The sequence below is a fragment of the Sapajus apella genome, unplaced genomic scaffold, assembly GCF_009761245.1.
Source record: "Sapajus apella isolate SASKATOON/1434 unplaced genomic scaffold, GSC_monkey_1.0 scaffold7, whole genome shotgun sequence".
Taxonomy (NCBI): Eukaryota; Metazoa; Chordata; class Mammalia; order Primates; family Cebidae; genus Sapajus; species Sapajus apella.
In genome coordinates, this window is record NW_022436947.1 from 38,129,197 (window position 1) to 38,149,458 (window position 20,262).

Genomic DNA, 20,262 nt, shown 5'->3' on the forward strand with positions numbered 1-20,262 from the left:
TTTGAGTAAAAGGTACATGGATGTTCATTGTATTTTTCAACTTAAAGTGAGCTTTAAGTGTATTTTTCACTCAACAGCGAGCTTGCACATTCTCAAAATAAATTGTATAGTAACAAAAAATATCCTTCAATGACTACTCATCACTCAGGATAAAGTCTAAAATCCTCCCGTGATCCACAAGGTCCTACAGGGCCTGGCCCCTTCCTACCTCTCCAGCTTTCTCTATCTCTCACTCACTTTACTGCAGTGACATGGTCTTAGCTCATATACATCCTTCAAGTCTCCACTGAAATATCACTCCCTTGAGTGCCCCAGGACTAGTATATGAAGGGATGAGTACAGCTGAGGGAGACCTGGGGGAAAAGTCCTGGAGGGACAAAAAGGGGAATGGATTATGTAGGAGTGAGGTAGAAAGAGGGCAATTTTCAGGACTAAGAACAGGATGGGATGGAGTATCTTGCAGGGAGGCAGAAACGACGATGAACTGGATGAATTACAACATGGTTGAAGATATTAGTATCTTCTATTAAACCTCCATTATAAGTTTTCATTTCTTCCTATAATGTAGCTCAATCATAATGTGATTCCACTTAAATATTATGTGTGCACTTATATAATGTATAAAATCTGCACCAAATAGTAACTTTTATGACAATAAAGATTAGGGCAGTTTTACTTATCATCACATCCCAACACCTAGCAAACAGTAAGTGCTGGATAAACATTGGCCTAATGGGTGAATATCCTGTAATATTTGGCTTCAAAGGAATGCAATTTTAGTCCAAATGCTACTTAACTCTAGTAAATGTCCACTAAAGTTGAGATATTTAAAATGGCTATTATATGTAGTTATAGAGCTGATTACTTAGATGACTAAGGTTAACGAGCATTTTTTTCACCATATTTATTGAATGTAATCATATTCATCTGTCATTTTTAGGTATTCTTTACCTCCATATTTTTCTATCTATAAAAACTAAAATTAAGGAACAAAATATTTCACATTAATAACTTTATGTCAAGCTCTGATTGTTATATCGGTAGGCTGCAGCATGGCTCTTAAAGCTAGGTACATAAGTTTAGAACCAAACACATCAGGAATCCTGACACAGAAAGCATAGCATTTGCTGGTTGCCATTTGTTAAGAGATGGAGCAGGTGAGAAAATGTAGACTGGTTGAATACAAATCCATCTCCTCTATTAAAATCATACAAACAATAACTACTAGAAGAATAACTCTGCTGTTAAGAATAACTGTGGCAGCTGGGCACAGTGACTCATGCCTGTAATCCCAGAACTTTGGGAGGCCAAGGCAGGTGGATCATGAGGTCAGGAGATCGAGACCATCCTGGCCAACATGGTGAAACCCTGTCTTTACTAAAAATACAAAAATTAGCTAGGCGTGGTGGCAGGCACCTGTAATACCACTACCTGGGAGGCTGAAGCAGAAGAATAGCTTGAACCTGGGAGGCAGAGGTTGCAGTGAGCCAAGATCGCACTACTGCACTCCAACCTGCCAACAGAGCCAAACTTTGTCTCAAAAAAAAAAAAAAAAAAAAAGAATAACTATGGCTATCTTGACACAGACAGTGTATATTTAAAATTAATAAAGAAGATGATTTGTTATTTGACAATCCATATGATCACCAATATAAAAATGTAGCTCTATTATATTTTCAGACTCCATACAGCTAAATGATAAGTAAATTTTGTCTAGAACTCAAGGACAATTGAATAAACTGATAAATACAACCATAGTTTACCTGTATGGTTGGTAAAAACACACAGACTTAGGTGTTTGGATAATTTCTCTCGGTCTTGATGATAATCACAACCAAAGTTGACAAGTCTAAGAATATAAAGAATAAGAAGTTCATTTAAAAATACATCCCTTCATAAAGGATGTGAGTAACCACTAAATAATACACCTAGAGAAGCAGAAACACATTCCCCAGAAATTTAAGTAGATAATTTTTTTTGGTTAATAAATTCTGTAGTTTTTTCAAAATACATGGTATATATATATATGGCATCAGCCTGGTAGTAAGAAAAAAAATATTACTTTCATCTTACATTTTTATAAATTTTCTAATATAGAGTAATGCATATACTAGTTTCAAAATAAGCACAACTAAATGTTCATATATGATAAAGTAAAGCTAGTGAAATACTTAACAGTTCAGGATTATCATTACTCTAATTTAGGAAGATTTTCATTTCTTCTACATATTGATGGCCTTATGCTTATTTTTTCAGAAGCATCTCATGTTTTTGCTACATGTAAAATAGAGTGGAAAAGGAAAAAACCTTGTCTTTTGTGCAAAAAGGAGAACAGAAAAAAGCCAACTCAGCTGAGCTACAAGTAGATTGAGCTCTGACATCCTCTTTGATGGCAACAAAAAGTGTTTTGATGTTTGCTTCTCAATATAGCTCTCTCTGACCCAATGAATCCTTCTATTTAATCATAGGGAGAAGAGTATATCCATACATCAAAATAAATGGAGATGCACTACAGAAATAAATGGCTAAGAAAATCAATACAATTGACTTTATATATAAAATTCTGGGTTCATGTTTGATAAAGTTGTTTATATTTGCTATGGAGAATGGGAATACAAAAAAAGATGTACGCAGAATATCAAACTCTTATCTGCATAAAGTAGGAATAAATATAATCATTTTGCCCACAAGTATCTATAAAAATTAGTAACGCCCTATGAATAACTTACTTAAATCCTGAGTTGCTTAATGATATGTCCAAGGGTACTTCAAACTGTCAAAAACAAAAAAAATCAGAAGTAAGTGATGACACTTCTGAAAACCAGAGCAGACCCAAGTAAACCAGAAAAAATGTTGTGCTTACCTAATAATAAAAAGCCCATTTAACCATTATTATCTTCAGAAGTTACACTCCAAATCCATTGGACAGAAAGTCCACTGAGAATACTCTGAAGTTTATATACAATCATGAGCTTGATGTATATTTATTTCTTAAAGGGCTAATGCTTGACAAACATTGTCTTATATTTGAATATCAAAAACAAGTTGTACAATAGGCCAATTGGAAGCAACCACCTTTTACAAGACACAGATGACAGTGTAAGGAAAGAAGGATTGTGTGTCCTTAGATGTCCTTAGAAGGAGAGCAGATGAGCCAACAGAAGGGGCAGGAAGGGTAAGTGCAATTCTTCCAATGGCGTAACAATCTGTATTAGATAGCAACATTGGTCCTGGTCAAGAAGAATAGGCCAGGCACTGTGGCTCATACTTTGGGAGGTCAAAGTGGGTGGACTGCTTGAGGTCAAGAGTTTGAGACCAGCCTGGCTCACATGGTAAAACTCTGTCTCTACTAAAACACAAAAATTAATTGGGTGTAGAAGCGGGCACCTGTAATCCCAGCTACTAGGGAGGCTGAGGCAGAGGAATTGCTTGAACCTAGGAAGGGGAGGTTGCAGTGAGCAGAGACCATGCGACTGCACTCCAGCCTGGGCAACAGAGCGAGACTCCATCTCAAAAGAAACAAAAACAAACAAAACAAACAAAAAAAAAACGTACTGTCCATCGCAAAGATATTAATGACTCCGCACCACAATGCTACCTTTTTTTATTTTTTTAATTCAAATTCTTAAAATTTAAATTTTCCTATTTTTAAAAGTCTTTTTTCACTGATGCAACACAATGCTAACATTCTAAATAGCTTTTTCAGGGGTAATACTAGATTTTGGTTAAACTATACATTCTCATTAACTTTTCTCTTTATTCTCAAATCCACCATCCTCACAAGTCCTTTTGGGTCAAATAAAGTGCAACCCCTTAAAGCTATCACTTACAGACCACACCAATTATTGGACTGGTGCAAAAGTAATTGTAGTTCTTCCCATTATTTTGAATAATTAAAAATCACAATTACTTTTGCACCAACCTAGTATCTTCTACTACTAATCCCCACTCATACGTGTGTTTCTTTGATGTAGAGAATTCAGCTAGCGGACATTTCTGGTGCTGAAGCCTGGAAACGGCAAGAACTATTTTACTTGCTCATACAAGTCATTAACACAACCACCAGGAATGCTAAAGTGCTGTTTATGATAACAAAAGAGTAATGTATCATAACATTTCCTGTAGTGTGATCATTTTCTGAACTTACCATTAAGTTGTAGCTCTCATCAGCATAAAACTGGATACATTTTAAGATACTCTTTGATTTCTAAAACAGTAAACAGAATGACATATTAAAAAACACTAGGAAAAAAAAGGAAGCAGTCAAGAAGCAAACAATAATGAAAATCTTTTCATTATATTTAAAACTTCACTGACAATTTCCATCAATGAAAATATAGTGATTAATGAACTACAGTAATGACAATGTCAAAATCAAATTGTTCTTATAAAAAGTGCTGGCCGGGCGCGGTGGCTCAAGCCTGTAATCCCAGCACTTTGGGAGGCCGAGGTGGGTGGATCACGAGGTCAAGAGATCAAGACCATCCTGGCCAACATGGTGAAACCCCGTCTCTACTAAAAATACAAAAAATTAGCTGGGCATGGTGGTGCCTGCCTGTAATCCCAGCGACTCAGGAGGCTGAGGCAGGAGAATTGCCTGAACCCAGGAGGCGGAGGTTGCGGTGAGCCGAGATCGCGCCATTGCACTCCAGCCTGGGTAACATGAGTGAAACTCCGTCTCAAAAAAAAAAAAAAAAAAAAAAAGTGCTGGGGCCAGGCACTATGACTCATGCCTGTAATCTATGTTTTAGGAGCCTGAGGCAGGAGGATCACTTGAGCCCAGGAATTCAAGGCTGCAGTGAGCTATGATCACACCACTGCACTCCAGCCTCAGCAACAGAGTAAGATCTTATCTCTAAAAAAATAAAAAGAGTGGCTACAAACTAGTTATTTTTTACCTTCAGGTCAATGTAGTATAATCTCTGTTCTGACATATCCCACTGAGCCCAAACGAAATCCTCGGCTATTCTGTCTCTTGGGAGATGGCCAGAATTTTTAATCACCTAAAAATGCAAAAAAAAAAAAAAAAGTATGAATTAATAACTTTTAAAGGACAGCATATCTGGAATTCATAATTATTTTCCATGTCAACCTTTATGATACATGTAAATATTTCCACAGTTCACTGTTAGAAGCTCTCCACCCCTAGCACACACAGTCTTTCCAGAAATGTCTTAAGACATATTTCATTGCCTCCTCCTCTTCCCACTCTATAATATTTAATTTTATTCTTTTTTTTTTTTTTGAGACGGAGTTTCGCTCTTGTTGCCCAGGCTGGAGTGCAATGGCGCGATCTCGGCTCACCGCAACCTCCGCCTCCTGGGTTCAGGCAATTCTCCTGCTTCAGCCTCCTGAGTAGCTGGGATTACAGGCACGCACCACCATGCCCAGCTAATTTTTTGTAGTTTTTTAGTAGAGACGGGGTTTCACCGTGTTGACCAGGATGGTCTTGATCTCTTGACCTTGTGATCCGCCCGCCTCGGCCTCCCAAAGTGCTGGGATTACAGGCGTGAGCCACCACGCCTGGCATTAATTTTATTCTTGTTCTTAGTTTAGCAGACAGGCTGAGGTTGCTAAAGGCAAGACCACACCTCCCACAAATCAATAGCTGCATTAATAGAAGATTCAGAACTTACTGTTCTGTACCTAACTCTCTCAAGTCAAACCTCTGCAGACAAGAACCCTCCACTACCAAAGATAGAGGCTGTGATGTCAAGAAAAAGCTCAGGCTTGGCAGTGGTAAGTAATAGACAATGACCCCACTTTGGCCATAAACCAACCATGCAGCTTTGGGCATGCCTCTCACCTTTATGTCTTCCATGATGAATATGATGTTATTGCCTATCTCTCAGCAATACTTAACTACTCATTCATCAAGACCTGACTTACACATTGTGTTCCATACAAAGCCTTCCATCCCATCCCCCAGATGTTGTAGTATAATCTTCACCTGTTTTCCTATGATGCACTGGAATGCTTCTATGACAATTACATTTTAATTAATGAGCATACACTCTTCTACAGCACGTTTCTATTACCAATTCCCTGATTATTTCTAGCATGTAACAGTGCTCAAGGAATGTTTTTTCAGAAGGCAGAAAATGGACCAGGCATGGCTCATGCCTGTAATCCCAGCACTTTGGGAGGCCGAGGCAGGTGGATCACCTAAGGTCAGGAGTTCGAGACCAGCCTGGCCAACATGGTGAAACCCCATCTCTACTAAAAAAAATACAAAAATTAACCAGGCATATTGGCGCATACCTGTAATCCCAGCTACTTGGGAGGCTGAGGCAGGAGAATCACTTGAACCTGGAAGGCAGAGGTTGCAGTGAGCCAAGATCACGCCACTGCACTCTAGCCTGGGTGACAGAGCAAGACTCCATCTCAAAAAAAAAAAAAAAAAAAATAGAGGCAGAAAATGAAATAAGGTGTGCAAGAGTAAATTGCCAAAGATATTACAGGTATAAAACATCTGTTTACTAAGTAACAAAGTCAGAACTATAGAACTTTAAAATAAGGAAATTCTAGAAACCATCCAATTCAATCCCTTAACAGGTAAGAAAACTGAGGCCCAGAGCAGTTAGTTAGGCTGCATAGTTAGTTCAGAAAGGTCTGGAATCCATGTCCTGGAAGCCTCTCATTGCCCTTTCAGTGCATCAACTGGCCTCAAAATAATTTAACAGAAGCAGTTAAAAATTATTGTTCTTCAAAATGCTTATTAACCAAAAGTAACCCACATTGAGGTAGATGAGTAAGGAATAAAGACAGGTTGGGGTAGAAGAAGTAAGAGAAAAAAGGAAACACCATAATGGTTGTATTCAAGCCTAAACCCTCCCTAATCCTAACAGGGATTTTTCCACTCAGGCTAACTTGCAACTTGATGGAGCCATGTGGCATAAAGAGATGTAAACCACTATTTCCTGCCTGCCCTGTCCATTATAGTCAGACAAGAGGAAAGTGATGCCAGAGAAAAGATCCAAGAGGACCTGTCTGTCTCTAAACCTTGGACAATCATTTTTTTGAAATTTGTTGAGCTGCAGTAGATTTGAGAACAGTTCCAGATAAAGGTATACACTAACAAGAACATGAATGTCCGACTGTGGCATAACCAGGTTCAAATCTCAATTTTGTTCCTCTCTAGAGTCACCTCATCTCTGTGAATCCTGGTTGCTATCTTCTCTGTAAAAATAGGGATAAGCATAATACCATGTCTATCATGCAGGGATGTTGTGAAGAATATGTGGAATTGCATATACTTTGCAACATCCCTGCATTATAAAGATGTTATTATACTTATGCTGTATGAAGCTGTCATCTAAGCCTTTAAGAATGAGTGCAGAAGTACTTCTTGGAAGAACACATTTGAATTAAGGAATGCTAAAGCTGCACCATCCTGAATGGCAGAATCTTTTCTGGGCTGCTGACAGGTGTCCCCTCCATTGCCAGTGTGTGTCTGTTTCTCCCCTCTCCCCTCTCAAGCCCTCTTCTAATCAGCCAGTCCCCTGGTCTATGCTCATTCCCAGTTACTGACCCCAACTTGCTTATTTAACTCTTCTCAACTCTGATCACTGGCTTTGGGATTCAGCCTCTATCTTTCCTCTGGAGCTTGACCCTCTTCTGACCCTTGGCCCACGTCTGTCATTGTGCTCCCATCCACTTAGCCCCTGCGGGACAATGGTAGCCCAGAACTCTAGCGACACACTTTCTCCTGGCAATTTTCCAGGCAGGCTTCTTGATTTGAGTCTTTCAATAGCTGATACACAATTAATAAGTGCCATTTTCTGTTTCAATTGTTCATTTAACTTTACAATCTTCAGAGAAATATTAAGATCTTCACAATTTTGATGCAGACTAAATATTGAAGAAAATCATTTTTAATATCAATAACATATTAAGATCCTAGGCAAATTATCAAGAAAAAGACAACCCAGTAGAAAAATAGATAAGGATACAACTAAACAATTTTCAAAAAAGCAAATCAAATAGCCAACAAGCTTTGGAGAAGATGCTGAAATGCATTAATATTAAGGGAGATACAGACTAAGATAATAAGCTATCAACTTACACTCATCAAATTGGAAATTTTTTAAAAGGTAAATATACCTTTTCATGATAAGAATTGAGGGAACACGTACTCTTAAATTTTGCTTATAAAATTGTCAATTGTTAGAAGTTTTTTAGAAAGCAATCTGGAAAAAATCTGTTGGAATTTATTAAATGTATGTACCTATCAAACCAACAATCCATCCCTGAAATATAGCTCAAAGAAATATATGTACCAATACATAAGGCTATAGGAATAAAAAATTTTGAGATGATTTATAATTCAAAAACAAAAACAAAAAATTGGCAATTTTGTGAATGTCTATCCACACCAGGGACTATTATCTACTTCTAAAGAGACTAAATTGGAGCTATTCTAGTTTTATTTGTAGGTAATTCCACAAAGCTGAATGAGTAAGAAATGAATAATAAAATCCTGGGTGGGTCAGAGGTGGGGGTAGGAGATGACTATTAGTATGGAGAAAAGTATGCAAGGATACATACCAGGTTGTGAACAAAAGAGATTTTTTTAAAAAGTACATGTGGAAGACAAGAAAAAAAAATTACACTCAATGAAATCCATTTATAGTATGATATACAGTATGGTTTTATACATGGTATACATATATAGTACGATCCCATTATATGAATATATGTACAGATAAAAATTAGAATAAATAACCAGTTAGTTATATCTCTATTTTAGTAACCCATAGAGATACTCCTGATCTCTTTTTACCTGCTAAGGAAAAGCAAACATAAAAGCAGCAGGTAAATGTATTATGATGCTACTTTAGTAAAAACAATTAAATCCCCACATACATGCATCTAACCTTGCATAGGTTTGCATGAGCAAGGTAAAAGCTGTGGAAAGACTCATACAGGCTACCTCAGGATACTGAGATTGAGGGTTGAGGTAGAGAAAAGGGGGATAATTAACTTCATGTATATTTGTAGCATTTTACACATTAAAAGAAAAAGACTTCAAAAGACATCAAATGAAGAAATAATCATGTATCAGTAACATTATCTTTAACAATCTAGAAATGTAGTTCTTTGTAGAAAAAACTATGAAGTAAAAAGATTTTCAAATCTTTACCACTCTATTTCCATCTTCTTGGGCGACATGGACACGAAATTTTTCAATATCTTAAAAAAAAAAAAAAAAGATAATTTAACCTTAAGGAAATATGAGTACTATTTTTACGTAACACTTGTAAAAACATTGTTATAAAAGCAATGCAGGGCTGGGCACAGTGGATCATGCCTGTAATCCCAGCACTTTTGGAGGCTGAGGTGGGCGAATCATGAGGTCAGGAGATCGAGACCATCTTGGTCATGATGAAACCCCATCTCTATTAAAATACAAAAAATTAGCTGGGCATGGTGGCATGTGCCTGTAGGAACAGCTCAGGAAGCTGAGGCAGGGGAATCGCTTGAACCCGAGAGACAGAGGTTGCAGTGAGCCGAGATTGTGCCACTGCACGCCAGCCTGGCGACAGAGCAAGACTCCATCTCAAAAAAAAAAAAAAAAAAAAAAAAAGCAATGCACATTGAACAACTGGCCACAAACAATATTATTACAAACTGTAATCTCACAATAGAGGTTCAAAAACTTCCACTTTTCTCTATTCTCCCTTTACAGTTAATTTCAAGTCCTGCATTTATTCTGCTCCTCAATATCAACAATACATGAAGCATTTAGCTCTCCTGCTTCCCTGGGCTCCCTCAACAAGTACTTGACTCCCCTATACCATCAGTCTTGTATAGAGCTAACAAGGGCTTACATGGCAGAGTTTATCTTCAATTTCCAAATCCCAAACACTTGTTTGTATGAACATACCAGACAGAAAACTCATCATACGAGACATTCTGGGGAAGCATTTTAATAGGGGTCAATTTCATATGAACAAAACCCTGAACACTAAAGTCAATCTGTGTAGATGGTCCCTTTCTAACAGTAACAATTTAAATTCAGCCATATTTACCTTCTGCTGATTCGAGTTACCAAACTGAACAAGAGCTTAGAGACCGAACACGGCCTTGCTCCTCAAGCCTGTCCTTCCAACTATAAACACTATAAACTAGAAGTTTCATCTTGTAATGTGAAAGACCACCAGTAAATTTTGTCCTTCCTTCCCCTCTCCTAACTTGAAATCATCATGGAAGGACATAACCTTTTACATCCTAAACTTACTTGCCTCTACCTGAATTTGTCTAAGTTAGTGTGCATCCTCAAGTTCTGCCATGGGATTCTTCTAGCTACTTCCCCTCTCTCCATCCAAACATCTCTTTTATACTATAGTTATCCACTGTGACAGACATCCAAAAGACAAAATGAACTAAAGACGACAAAAATGACCTGTGCAAATGTTCTACAAACATTCTACCATAGGACAAAACTGCAAATCCAGGTATGCAAGAGCCCATCATCCCCAGGATGAAAAAGCTGAGCAGAACCAAAGGGAACAACACTTGGGGGCAAAAGGAAAAGCCCTTCCCAAGGAATTCCAGGTCACATATGGACATGAAAGGTCAGTGGACCCTTGACAATGGCAAATGGATATCTAGAAGATTCAATCATGTCCCATGCTGGGAGGCCATATGCCATTCATGAAATCCCCACATTCCACCTAAAGATACACTTACATTTCTCTTCTGAAATCAGTAACAGATGGTTCTCTGGAAGAGGATGACTTTCAACATGTGGGTACAGAAACTGTAAAAAAAGAAATTAATCATAATTATAAACAAGTATCTTGCTCGAACAAGTATTTCCAAAATTGTGTTTGATGACTGTACTATTACATATCATTGAAGAAACGGAATCACAGAAGAGTTTAGGGGAATCACCTATACACACACACGTATCGCAGATCAAAGCAAGCAAGAAAAGGAAACACTTTCAGGACCTCAGTTTTCCAGAGGGAAACTGGTTTCAAGTACAACACTATCTTCACTTATTTAAATAGTAAGGTTACTGGCAAGGCACAGTGGCTCACACCTGTAACCCCAACACTTTGAAGAAGTCAAGACAGGTGGATCACTTCACCTCAGGAGTTCAAGACCAGCCTGCGCAACATGGCAAGTTCCCGTCTCTACAAAAAAATATAAAAGCTTAGCCAAGTGTGATGGCATGTGTCTGTAGTCCCAAATACTCAGGAGGTTGAGGTGGGCGTATCACTTGAGCCTAGGAGGTGGAAGTTGCAGTGAGCCAAGATCATGCCACTACGCTGTAGCCTGAGTGATAGAATGAGACTCTGTCTAAAAATAAATAAAGTAAAATAAACAGTGATGCTGAAGCTGAAGTTATTTCTAGGGATGGTACTTCCTATTTGGAATATATGATTCTGAAACCAATCAAAAACAACGCAAACAACATTTATACAGAATGTTCTATTTCACACACACACACACACACACACACACCAGTCAATATAGTTGTTGTGCAACTCAACCTAGTATATAACTTGAGAGCCAAGTAAACATATTCCCCACAAGAACTTCCAAAGTCCCACATCCAAGAAACAAAGTGTAATATAACCAGAACATGTCAAGAAAGAACAGTGAGTCATGGTGTCACATGGGTTGATGATTTACAAGCCTAAAAGCATAGAACGACTGTCACTGGGAAGAAAAGGCTTAAACCCACCCCATTTCTCTTTCTCTGTGCTCTCCCATTTGAACCCACCACTATTTTTCTATCTACAGGACAAAGTAGGCTGCCAGTAACCAAGTCCTGGACCCTGTCAGCTGTAACAGTGAGGAAAAATTGGTCACAGGATGACTGAAAAGGGCAACTGTAAATAAGCTGTTTCATTTTGTGGCATGAAAGACCAGAGAATTTTGTTCTTTTCCTTACCCAAAGCTTGAAAGTAATATGAAAGGGCATAACTTTTGTGTCCCAATCTCCCAATCATTAGTCTCACTAAAATTTAGGATGATTTTTTTATTACTTCCTAGTGTCCTAACTTTTTATAATATCAGATTAAAAATAGGACTAGTCAACTTTTGGAACATTTATAGTTGAGTCCCCTTTTAGAAATGAAAAGCAAAACACATGCATCACAGCAATAAAGTCAAAATTATAAAATAGCAATGAAGAATTCAGCTACAAAAATAATACAATAATTATCTCATGATTTGTAAAATCTCACACATTAAACAAGATACTTTTTATACTAGAGTTGAGGAAAAGCAGAGATGAATGACACTACATATACGACGGAAGAACAAATGTTCAGTGCCTCAAATATGGAGATGCTCCTACTCCAGGTCTACAGGGGTGTCCAGGGCATGCCTGCTTAGGAACGTGACATGGATTGAGGTGCTGAAGAGGTGTAACTGCCAACCTCTAAACCTCTACCTGGTCTTCCTGTGACAATCAGGGAGAATGTTATTTTAAAAGTCCCATTTAGGTAGGTGTTTTTTTTTTCTTTCTATTGTAAGGCGGTCCTAGAGTAAGGCCTGGAAATCAAAAACAGACAGGCTTCAGACACAGCTCTACAAAAGCATTCAAGGTGGCTTTTTGTATTTTAACTAGGACTCTATGGAGATTATATTTCCTTAGGAAAATTTATCTTCACAAATATGGAGCTGGACTTCGAATGAATATTGGTCTTTGGAAATGTGTGGTCTAGGTGTGTAGAGGGTGTGTAATTACCACTGGAACTATCTGGAAGATACACCTCATGCTGGAAGGGAACACCCAAAGGGTCCTGGATTGGGATCCAAGTCCCACCTGCCACCGTCCTGCTGAAGCTCCTCTGTGTAGGTGGTCACAACTACACATGCAGAGTTAGAGAAATGTGCTACTGGAGATCACCATGGATGTTTTTGTAAGGAAAAGGAAATAGATTCCAGGGCAAGACCAACTCAATGAACAGTAAATGTTATTTCTCTAGAAGGCGAAGATGGGTATTTGTCACTGGGGTTTGGAGGAATTTCTCTCTCCAGAGGCATAGACATGGGAGCAGGAGGCAGGGTTAAGAACTGAGATGGGTCCAAAGAATGGGTACAGGTTTTACTTTATTTGAGTGGGGATTTTTTCTTTGGCCTATAGATGTTGTCCTGTTCCACATACTTTTAACTCTTTTTTTGACTTGGAGTTTCGTTCTGTTGCCCAGGCTGACATGCAATGGCATGATCTTGACTTACTGCAACTCCACCTACCGGGTTTCAAGTAATTCTCCTGCCTCAGCCTCTAGAGAAGCTGGGATTACAGGAGCATATTACCACGCATGGCTAATTTTTATACTTTAAGTAGAGATGGGGTTTCTCCATGTTGGCCAGGCTGGTCTCAAACTCCTGAGCTCAGGCAATCCACCCGCCTTGGCCTCCCAAAGTGCTAAGATTACAGGCATGAGCCACTGCACCCAGCTACTTTTAACTTTTTAAAATTGAATTCACACAATATAAAATTTAACATTTTAACCATTTATATATATATGTAGTTTTTAATATATTCACAGTGTATACAACCACTTGCTTTTAAAACTTTTCCCCTTTCTATGCTCCAATTGCCTTTAGTTACCCCAATCCTTCAGTCATGTCTCCAGCATCTATATAGTCCTAACTAGAGATGCTGAGGAAGTCAAAGAGCAGACCAGAAAAGGGAAGTGTGCTCTGTCCCCTAGCTGCCCCCACACTGATGACAGTGTAGACAGAGTAGCTACCTGAGGTAGCAGAACGTAGTTTGGGAGCTTCAGGCCAGGCCCCTGTCTGGAACTGAGAAGTGACCCACAGTACAATCAGGAATAGTGGGGAAATGTGCAGCTGAAAGGACTGGCTGACAGTGGCAGACCCTGAGCAGAGAGAGACAACCTTCTCTCCTAACCCACCGGAATAGGGAGGCCCATGGGCTGGAGGCTGGTAGTAGCTTGGGAGACAAAGAGGTAGATACTTTGGGTGGTACAAATTGACTCCAGCTAGACCAAAAGAAATATTTTGACTCTGTAACAAAATGTAAAATTAGACAAAAGGAAATTATGCTGCAGCACTGCATGAACATATACTTTAGATTCAAATTATTTTCAGTAGTTAAGTTTTGTAAAGTCACCACAAATGTTGTATACCGAATACTGAACCATCGTTCCTAGGGAAAATACAAAGGGAGTTGATCATAGTCCTGAAAGACACAATCCCCAATGCCATAATCCTAAATACTGAAATCCCGAAAGATCAAAATCCCAAAAATATAATTCTAGAAGAAAATAATTTTAAAAACTATTTAAAAGCTGTACTGACATTTTTAGAAGAATTATCTGAGAAGCAAAACACAAAAGCACACTTCATAGTCCACTTTATACAATAGGCAAATAATAACATATACAGTTTTGAAAGTATAGACACTCGCGTATATTAACTATCCTGTGATCGTGACTTTTGGGACTTTAGACATCAGGGAATTTTATTTCAGGATTTCGACATTCATGATTATGGTGTTCGGGACTGTCTTTTCAGATTATGATCCAAACTCATACAAGGATAAATTCTTGTAAGCCTCTACTCACAATATGTTTGTCAACAGATCAGTATATAACCTTGTTTTGTGTGTTTCTATTTAAAGACACTCCTTAAACTTGTGGCATAGTAACTCATGCCTAAATGAAACTTATCTGACATGTTTTCTCCGTAAGGCATCTGACAGCCTTCATGCACTTAGGAACACTGGACAGTGCCTCAGAGCTATGCCTGGAGGCCATTTAAACAGTGAAATTGCCAGGAAAAAGCACAAAAATTTGAAAGATGGAACTAGGCCATGAAAACAACAGTCGTTTTAGTGTGAGAGCTAAAACAAAAAAAGCAGGGCATTACTGTGTTCAACCTCAATTGCAAATGTGCATGTTGGGTGACAAATTCCTTCACCACTCAGCATACATCTGCAAATAACTAACCAAGTACTATGAGTGTATGATTTAAGGATTACAAACAAATTTTAGGAGTAGGAGAATTTGCAAATATGAAATCTGCAAATAGTGAGTACTGACTATTCCACATTATACATGCAGTTTTTGCATCAACTCATGAAGTTGATAAATTCAGGGATTAAATCATTTAATCATAGGTATTTAATCTGTCAACCACATAAATACATTACATAGACCATTTAAACCTTACTTTAAATGTGTGGGGGTTTTTTGTTTTGTTTTGTTTTGAAATGGGGTGTTGGGGAAATGTGCAGCTGAAAGGACTGGCTGACAATGGAGGACCTCTCTCTTGCTCTGTCTCTCTGTCGCTAAACTGGAGTACAGTGGCATGATCTAGGCTCACTGCAACCTCTGCCTCCTGGTTCAAGCAATTCTCCTGCCTTAGCCCGCCCCCATGTCCCCCGAGTAGCTGGGATTACAGGCACACGTGACCACACCCAGCTAATTTTTGTATTTTTAATAGAGACGGGGTTTTACCATGTTGGCCAGGATGGTTTTAATCTCCTGACTTCGTGATCTGCCCACCTCAGCCTCCCGAAGCACTGGAAATACAGGCGTCACACCTACCTACCCTGGCCTTAAATGTGCTTCAATATTTGAAATTTTATCATGAGAAATTACATTACTATGAAACAAATGATAGTGTAACAGAGTCAGAGGAGCTAGCTTGAGTTAATTTCCATGCTTGCAAAGAAAGAAGGGAAGATACTTCCAGCTGTAGTAGTCTACAAGATTGCTCTGAGGATTAAATATGATAATGATAGTGTGAAAGCACTTTGTAAACACCAATTCTTCTAGGTTGCATGTCTTTTGATTAATGAGTAAGTGACGATTGTATTTACTTACCTGAACCCAAATATAGCTATCCACAGCTTTCAGAACCTTCACGTTGTTAACAGGGTGGATTTCAACCAACAAAGTTAAGCACTTTGATCCTACAGAGAAAAGGTGGCTTTTAGTAACAAAGCTTAGAATATCACATGTTATTTTTTCCAAAGCAAGCAGGAAAAATTTCTGGTAAATCCTACTATAGCGACTATAAACTAATAAAACAATTCTACCATCATAAAGTCCCATGAGAAGACTTAAACTGTACATTTGTTTCCAGTTCCACTCTCTAGGATGTATGGTGGCTCCAGGACCCCAAAAGAACAATCAGCCCAGCAAAGGACCTGCCTTCCACACCCTCAGGAGGCCTGAAGAAGCTGCATTTTATTATGAAAACCACAGGATACTCAAGAAATGCAAATGTGAAAAGGGAAGTCTTTGAAAAGCCCCGGAAACAACAGTAGATACAAGGGAGACAAATTTCAAATTATAATAATTCTGTATTTGTAAAAAAGCATCACATTAAAAACACAAGTGCCTTCTGAAATCAAAGATTCCTGTATATCACTTTGCATTCTCACCAGCAACATATGAGAGGGTCTGACAAACTGGGTTCTACTGGATATCATTTTTCCCAATTATCACAGTTCTATCATTTGCAAAAGCAGACATGTCTAAACTTTCTGAAAATATAAATATACTACTGTATTAGTTATTCTACAGGGGGGTAAAAGGTAATTTTCTTAAAGTTTAACACTTTAAAGTTTGACTTTGACCCTTCTACAAATCCAAGAGGGATTCAGAAAACATCCCAAGGGAGAAATCAATGTGCTGGGAGTGAGGAAGTTGTTTGCACTCACTCCATGCCATTTTTTTTTTTAATAATTTCACTTAATGTTTACCCAATCTCCACCTTTTTCATAAGTTAATACCTATGAAATGTATGTAATCTGTTTCCTCTAGCTTACTGATAACCTAATATTCAATGAACTTCCTGACATTTGTATTCAAATTTGGGTCATACCAGAAAGCTCTACACTTGCAGGTGTTCAAATATTGTAAAACTTTGGTGCATTGTTATTTAGTAGCTGTGATTAGTAATTTTCAAACCTCAAATATAGTGTCTTAGCAAGTTGGATTTTCACTGTATATCATGGTATCTTAATGATGTGTATAATTGCCCTCAATCCCCTTCTCACCCCACCCTCTGCACCTCCCCAACCAGCAACAGGGGCTTATTTCAATTGAGTAAAGCATGGTGCTAATGGACCAGGGTCACAGTTTCAAAACTTGAACAATCCAGTTAGCATCATAGAGGAAGAAATTCTTCCACATTTGCTCATTGCACCAGTAACTCTAGTTAGTAATTTTGCTGGGTGCCTGCCGTTAGCCCTGACAAGAGGCGCAGCAGCCAGCAGCTCAGGGAGAGCACGGCTTTCAGTAAACTGAGCTGGGCCAACGGCACATCCACAGAGAAAACATGATCCCTAACTCGAACCTCAGCCCTGATGCAGATAAATCTAGGCCGGCCACGTGGACAAAGGCTTTGCAGGGCAGAGCTGCACGGCCCAGTGGTTGAAGTAAAAGCCGGCGCCATGTCCGGAGTGCCCAGGCCGAGCTGAAGGAGGGAGAGAAGAACCCGCCACACTGGTCCACTGGAAGCACTGCCACACTCCAAGACATTTTTAGCCTAACTTCACAAGCCTTCTAGACTTTTAAGTCTAAACAAACACAATTCAATTCTATGTCACTCCAGTTCTGCAGCACTATGGCACAGATTGTTTGTGTAGGAAAATAAAAATATATTTCTGATACATGAACATGTTAAGGCTGACGGTACTTATCAGTAGGACACAGACTGAGATTCCCTCAGGGAAAGTGGTAGAGCACTGATAATGACCCACTTATTTCGTTAGTGTCACATCTGAGCAAATATCATAGAAGACAGCAATTAGGATGAAGTCCATGGATATGGGCTAGAATGGAGTTACCACAGATATCTAAATTTAGGTAGAAGATCCCCTCCCCCAAGATTAAACCTTAGAAAAGAAGGACTGGCCTTATATTTGAGCTCTTATAGAGACTCGATCCAGTGCCTCTCAGTGACTTTACTGTGAAAAATAATGTATAACTTGGAGATGGCACAGATGCATGGAATTTAATATGTACTACAGAACTAATGAAAATCCAAATTTTGGTAAATGGGTACTTGTGGCTTAGGATGAAAACACTAGTGACAGGATCTTACAACCAGGGTAAGGATGAGGTACTTTGGGAATCTGTTTGATGACTCAAAAAATGGCTTCAGGAATAAAAAAGACATTGGTGTCAAAGATATTTATGAAGAAAAATAGAATAGAAATGCTCTGTGAGGTAGAAAAATCAATTTTTCTTATTGTTATTTTAAATAGGTGTGACTATATTAGTATATTAAATAGTACAAGCTGACTTTTTTGTCCTAAAAGCTTATATATGTAAGCTTTTATATATATACACATACATATATATCTGGCCAAAAAAGTCCTTTTGGGGGAGAGAGGGGAAATTTTCTCATCAGAAAAATAATCACAGCCAGGTACAGTAGCTCACATCTGTAATCCCAGCACTTTGGGAGGCTGTGGCAGGTGGATCATAAAGTCAGGAAATCATGACCATCCTAAACGAACACAGTGAAACCCTATCTCTACTAAAAATATAAAAAAAATAGCTGGGTGTGGTGGCATGCACCTGTAGTCCCAGCTACTCAGGAGGCTGAGGCAGGAGAATCACTTGAACCTGGGAGGTGGAGGTTGTAGTGAGCTGAGATCGCACCACTGCACTCCAGCCTGGGCAACAGAGTGAGACTCCGTTTCAAAAAATAAAGAAAGAAAGAAAAATAATCACCATATATTTGGCGGTTTTTTTTTTAGCAGGAATTTGTACCCAAATGAGATAGCCAGCTGTCAGCTAGATTTTCTCACCTTTAAAATGGGAAGATCTTTAAAGGCAGAAAACATCTTTCTACACTAATTTTTCCCTTCTGGAGTGCAACCCAGACATTTGACTAATATTACTAGCATAATGACAACAGTAAATCTTTGCAAATTGTAATTTCTCTCAGTAATATATCATGTGCTTTCACAGTGAAAAAGGAAGCATTCTGAATTAAGATTCTAGAGACAACAGTTCCAGTTTCAGTTCTGTCATTATCAAGGTATTTATTTCTCAGAAAATCACCCAGCTTTCCTAGGCCTCAATGCTTCATTACTAAACATAATAAAACATGCAGGGCAAGGTGTTCATGCCTGTAATCCCAATGCTTTTGGAGGCCAAGACAGGAGGATCACGTGAGTCCAGGAGTTTGAGACCAGCCTGGGCAGCAGTGAAACCCTGTCTCTATAAAATAAAATGAAAAAAATATTAAGAACTAGCTGGGCATGGTGGTGTGTGCCTACAGTCCCAGGTACTCAGGAGGTTGAGGTAAGAAGATCCCTTGGGCTAGGGGGGTCAAAGCTGCTGTGAGCCATGATAATGTCAGTGCACTCGAGCCTAGGCAACAGAGCAAGACCCTGTTTCAAAAATAATAATCATAATAAAATGAAAGACTAAAGAACCAGATTATTTCTACAATCACTTTCAGCCATAAAATCCCAGTGTTCCACAAAGTGCTAAACTAAGAATTTTGATGGCTGGGTGCAGTGGCTCATGCCTATAATCCTAACACCTTGGGAGGCTGAGGCAGATGGAACAACTGAGGTCAGGAGTTCAAGACCAGCTGGCCAACATGGGGAAAACTCATCTCTACTAAAAATATAAAAATTAGCCAGGCATGGTGGTGGTACCTATAGTCCCAGTTACTCGGGAGGCTGAGGAAGGGGAATCACTTGAACCTGGGAGGCAGAGATTACAGTGAGCCGAGATCACACCACTGCACTCTCCAGCCTGGACAACAGAGCAAGACTCCGTCTTGGTGGGGGGGGGGGGGGGGGGGGGGGAAGAATTTTGAGAATCAAGTTATCGGTGGAGACCAGACACAGTGGATCATGCCTATAATCCTAACATTTTGGGAGGCTGAAGTGGGTGGATTGCCTGAGCTCCAGAATTCGAGACGAGCCTGGGAAACATGACTAAACCCCCTTACTACTAAAAATACAAAAAATTAGCCAAGCGTGGCATTGCACACCTGTAATCCCAGCTACTCAGGAGACTGAGGCAGAAGAATCGCTTGAACCCAGGAGGCAGAGGTTGCAGTGAGCCAAGATCATGCCACTGCACTCCAGCCTGGGTGACAGAGCAAGACACTGTCTCAAAAAGATTATCAGTGGAGACTGGGAGACCATCACTAAAGGGTAAGACAGGATCTGGATACCACAAGAAGGAGAGAGGAGAGACAGCAGGATCAAGCAGAGGGGTAGACATGACATAAGGAGAATGGAGGTGGGCAAAAGAATGTGATGTGATGCAGGCACATGCTGTGAAATGG

At 39.1% G+C, this 20,262-nt stretch overlaps 1 protein-coding gene across 11 annotated transcripts in view; it reads right to left on the minus strand.

Moving 5' to 3' along the window:
* The window catches only part of GSAP (gamma-secretase activating protein), a 103,864-nt gene that overhangs the window by 53,387 nt on the left and 30,215 nt on the right, over positions 1-20,262 (minus strand). For 10 of the 11 annotated variants that reach the window (XR_004268368.1, XM_032276404.1, XM_032276406.1 and 7 more), the window contains exons 6-12: positions 15,819-15,907; positions 10,693-10,762; positions 9,143-9,192; positions 4,899-5,003; positions 4,148-4,207; positions 2,730-2,773; positions 1,764-1,849 (exon numbers count right to left, since the gene is read on the minus strand). Coding sequence is in view for 10 of the 11 variants with exons in the window: in XM_032276404.1 (XP_032132295.1) it covers positions 1,764-1,849; positions 2,730-2,773; positions 4,148-4,207; positions 4,899-5,003; positions 9,143-9,192; positions 10,693-10,762; positions 15,819-15,907 (504 nt within the window). In the remaining variant the exon portion in view is untranslated. The remainder of the gene's footprint in view (positions 1-1,763; positions 1,850-2,729; positions 2,774-4,147; positions 4,208-4,898; positions 5,004-9,142; positions 9,193-10,692; positions 10,763-15,818; positions 15,908-20,262) is intronic. The other variant, XM_032276403.1, reaches the window with a different exon arrangement.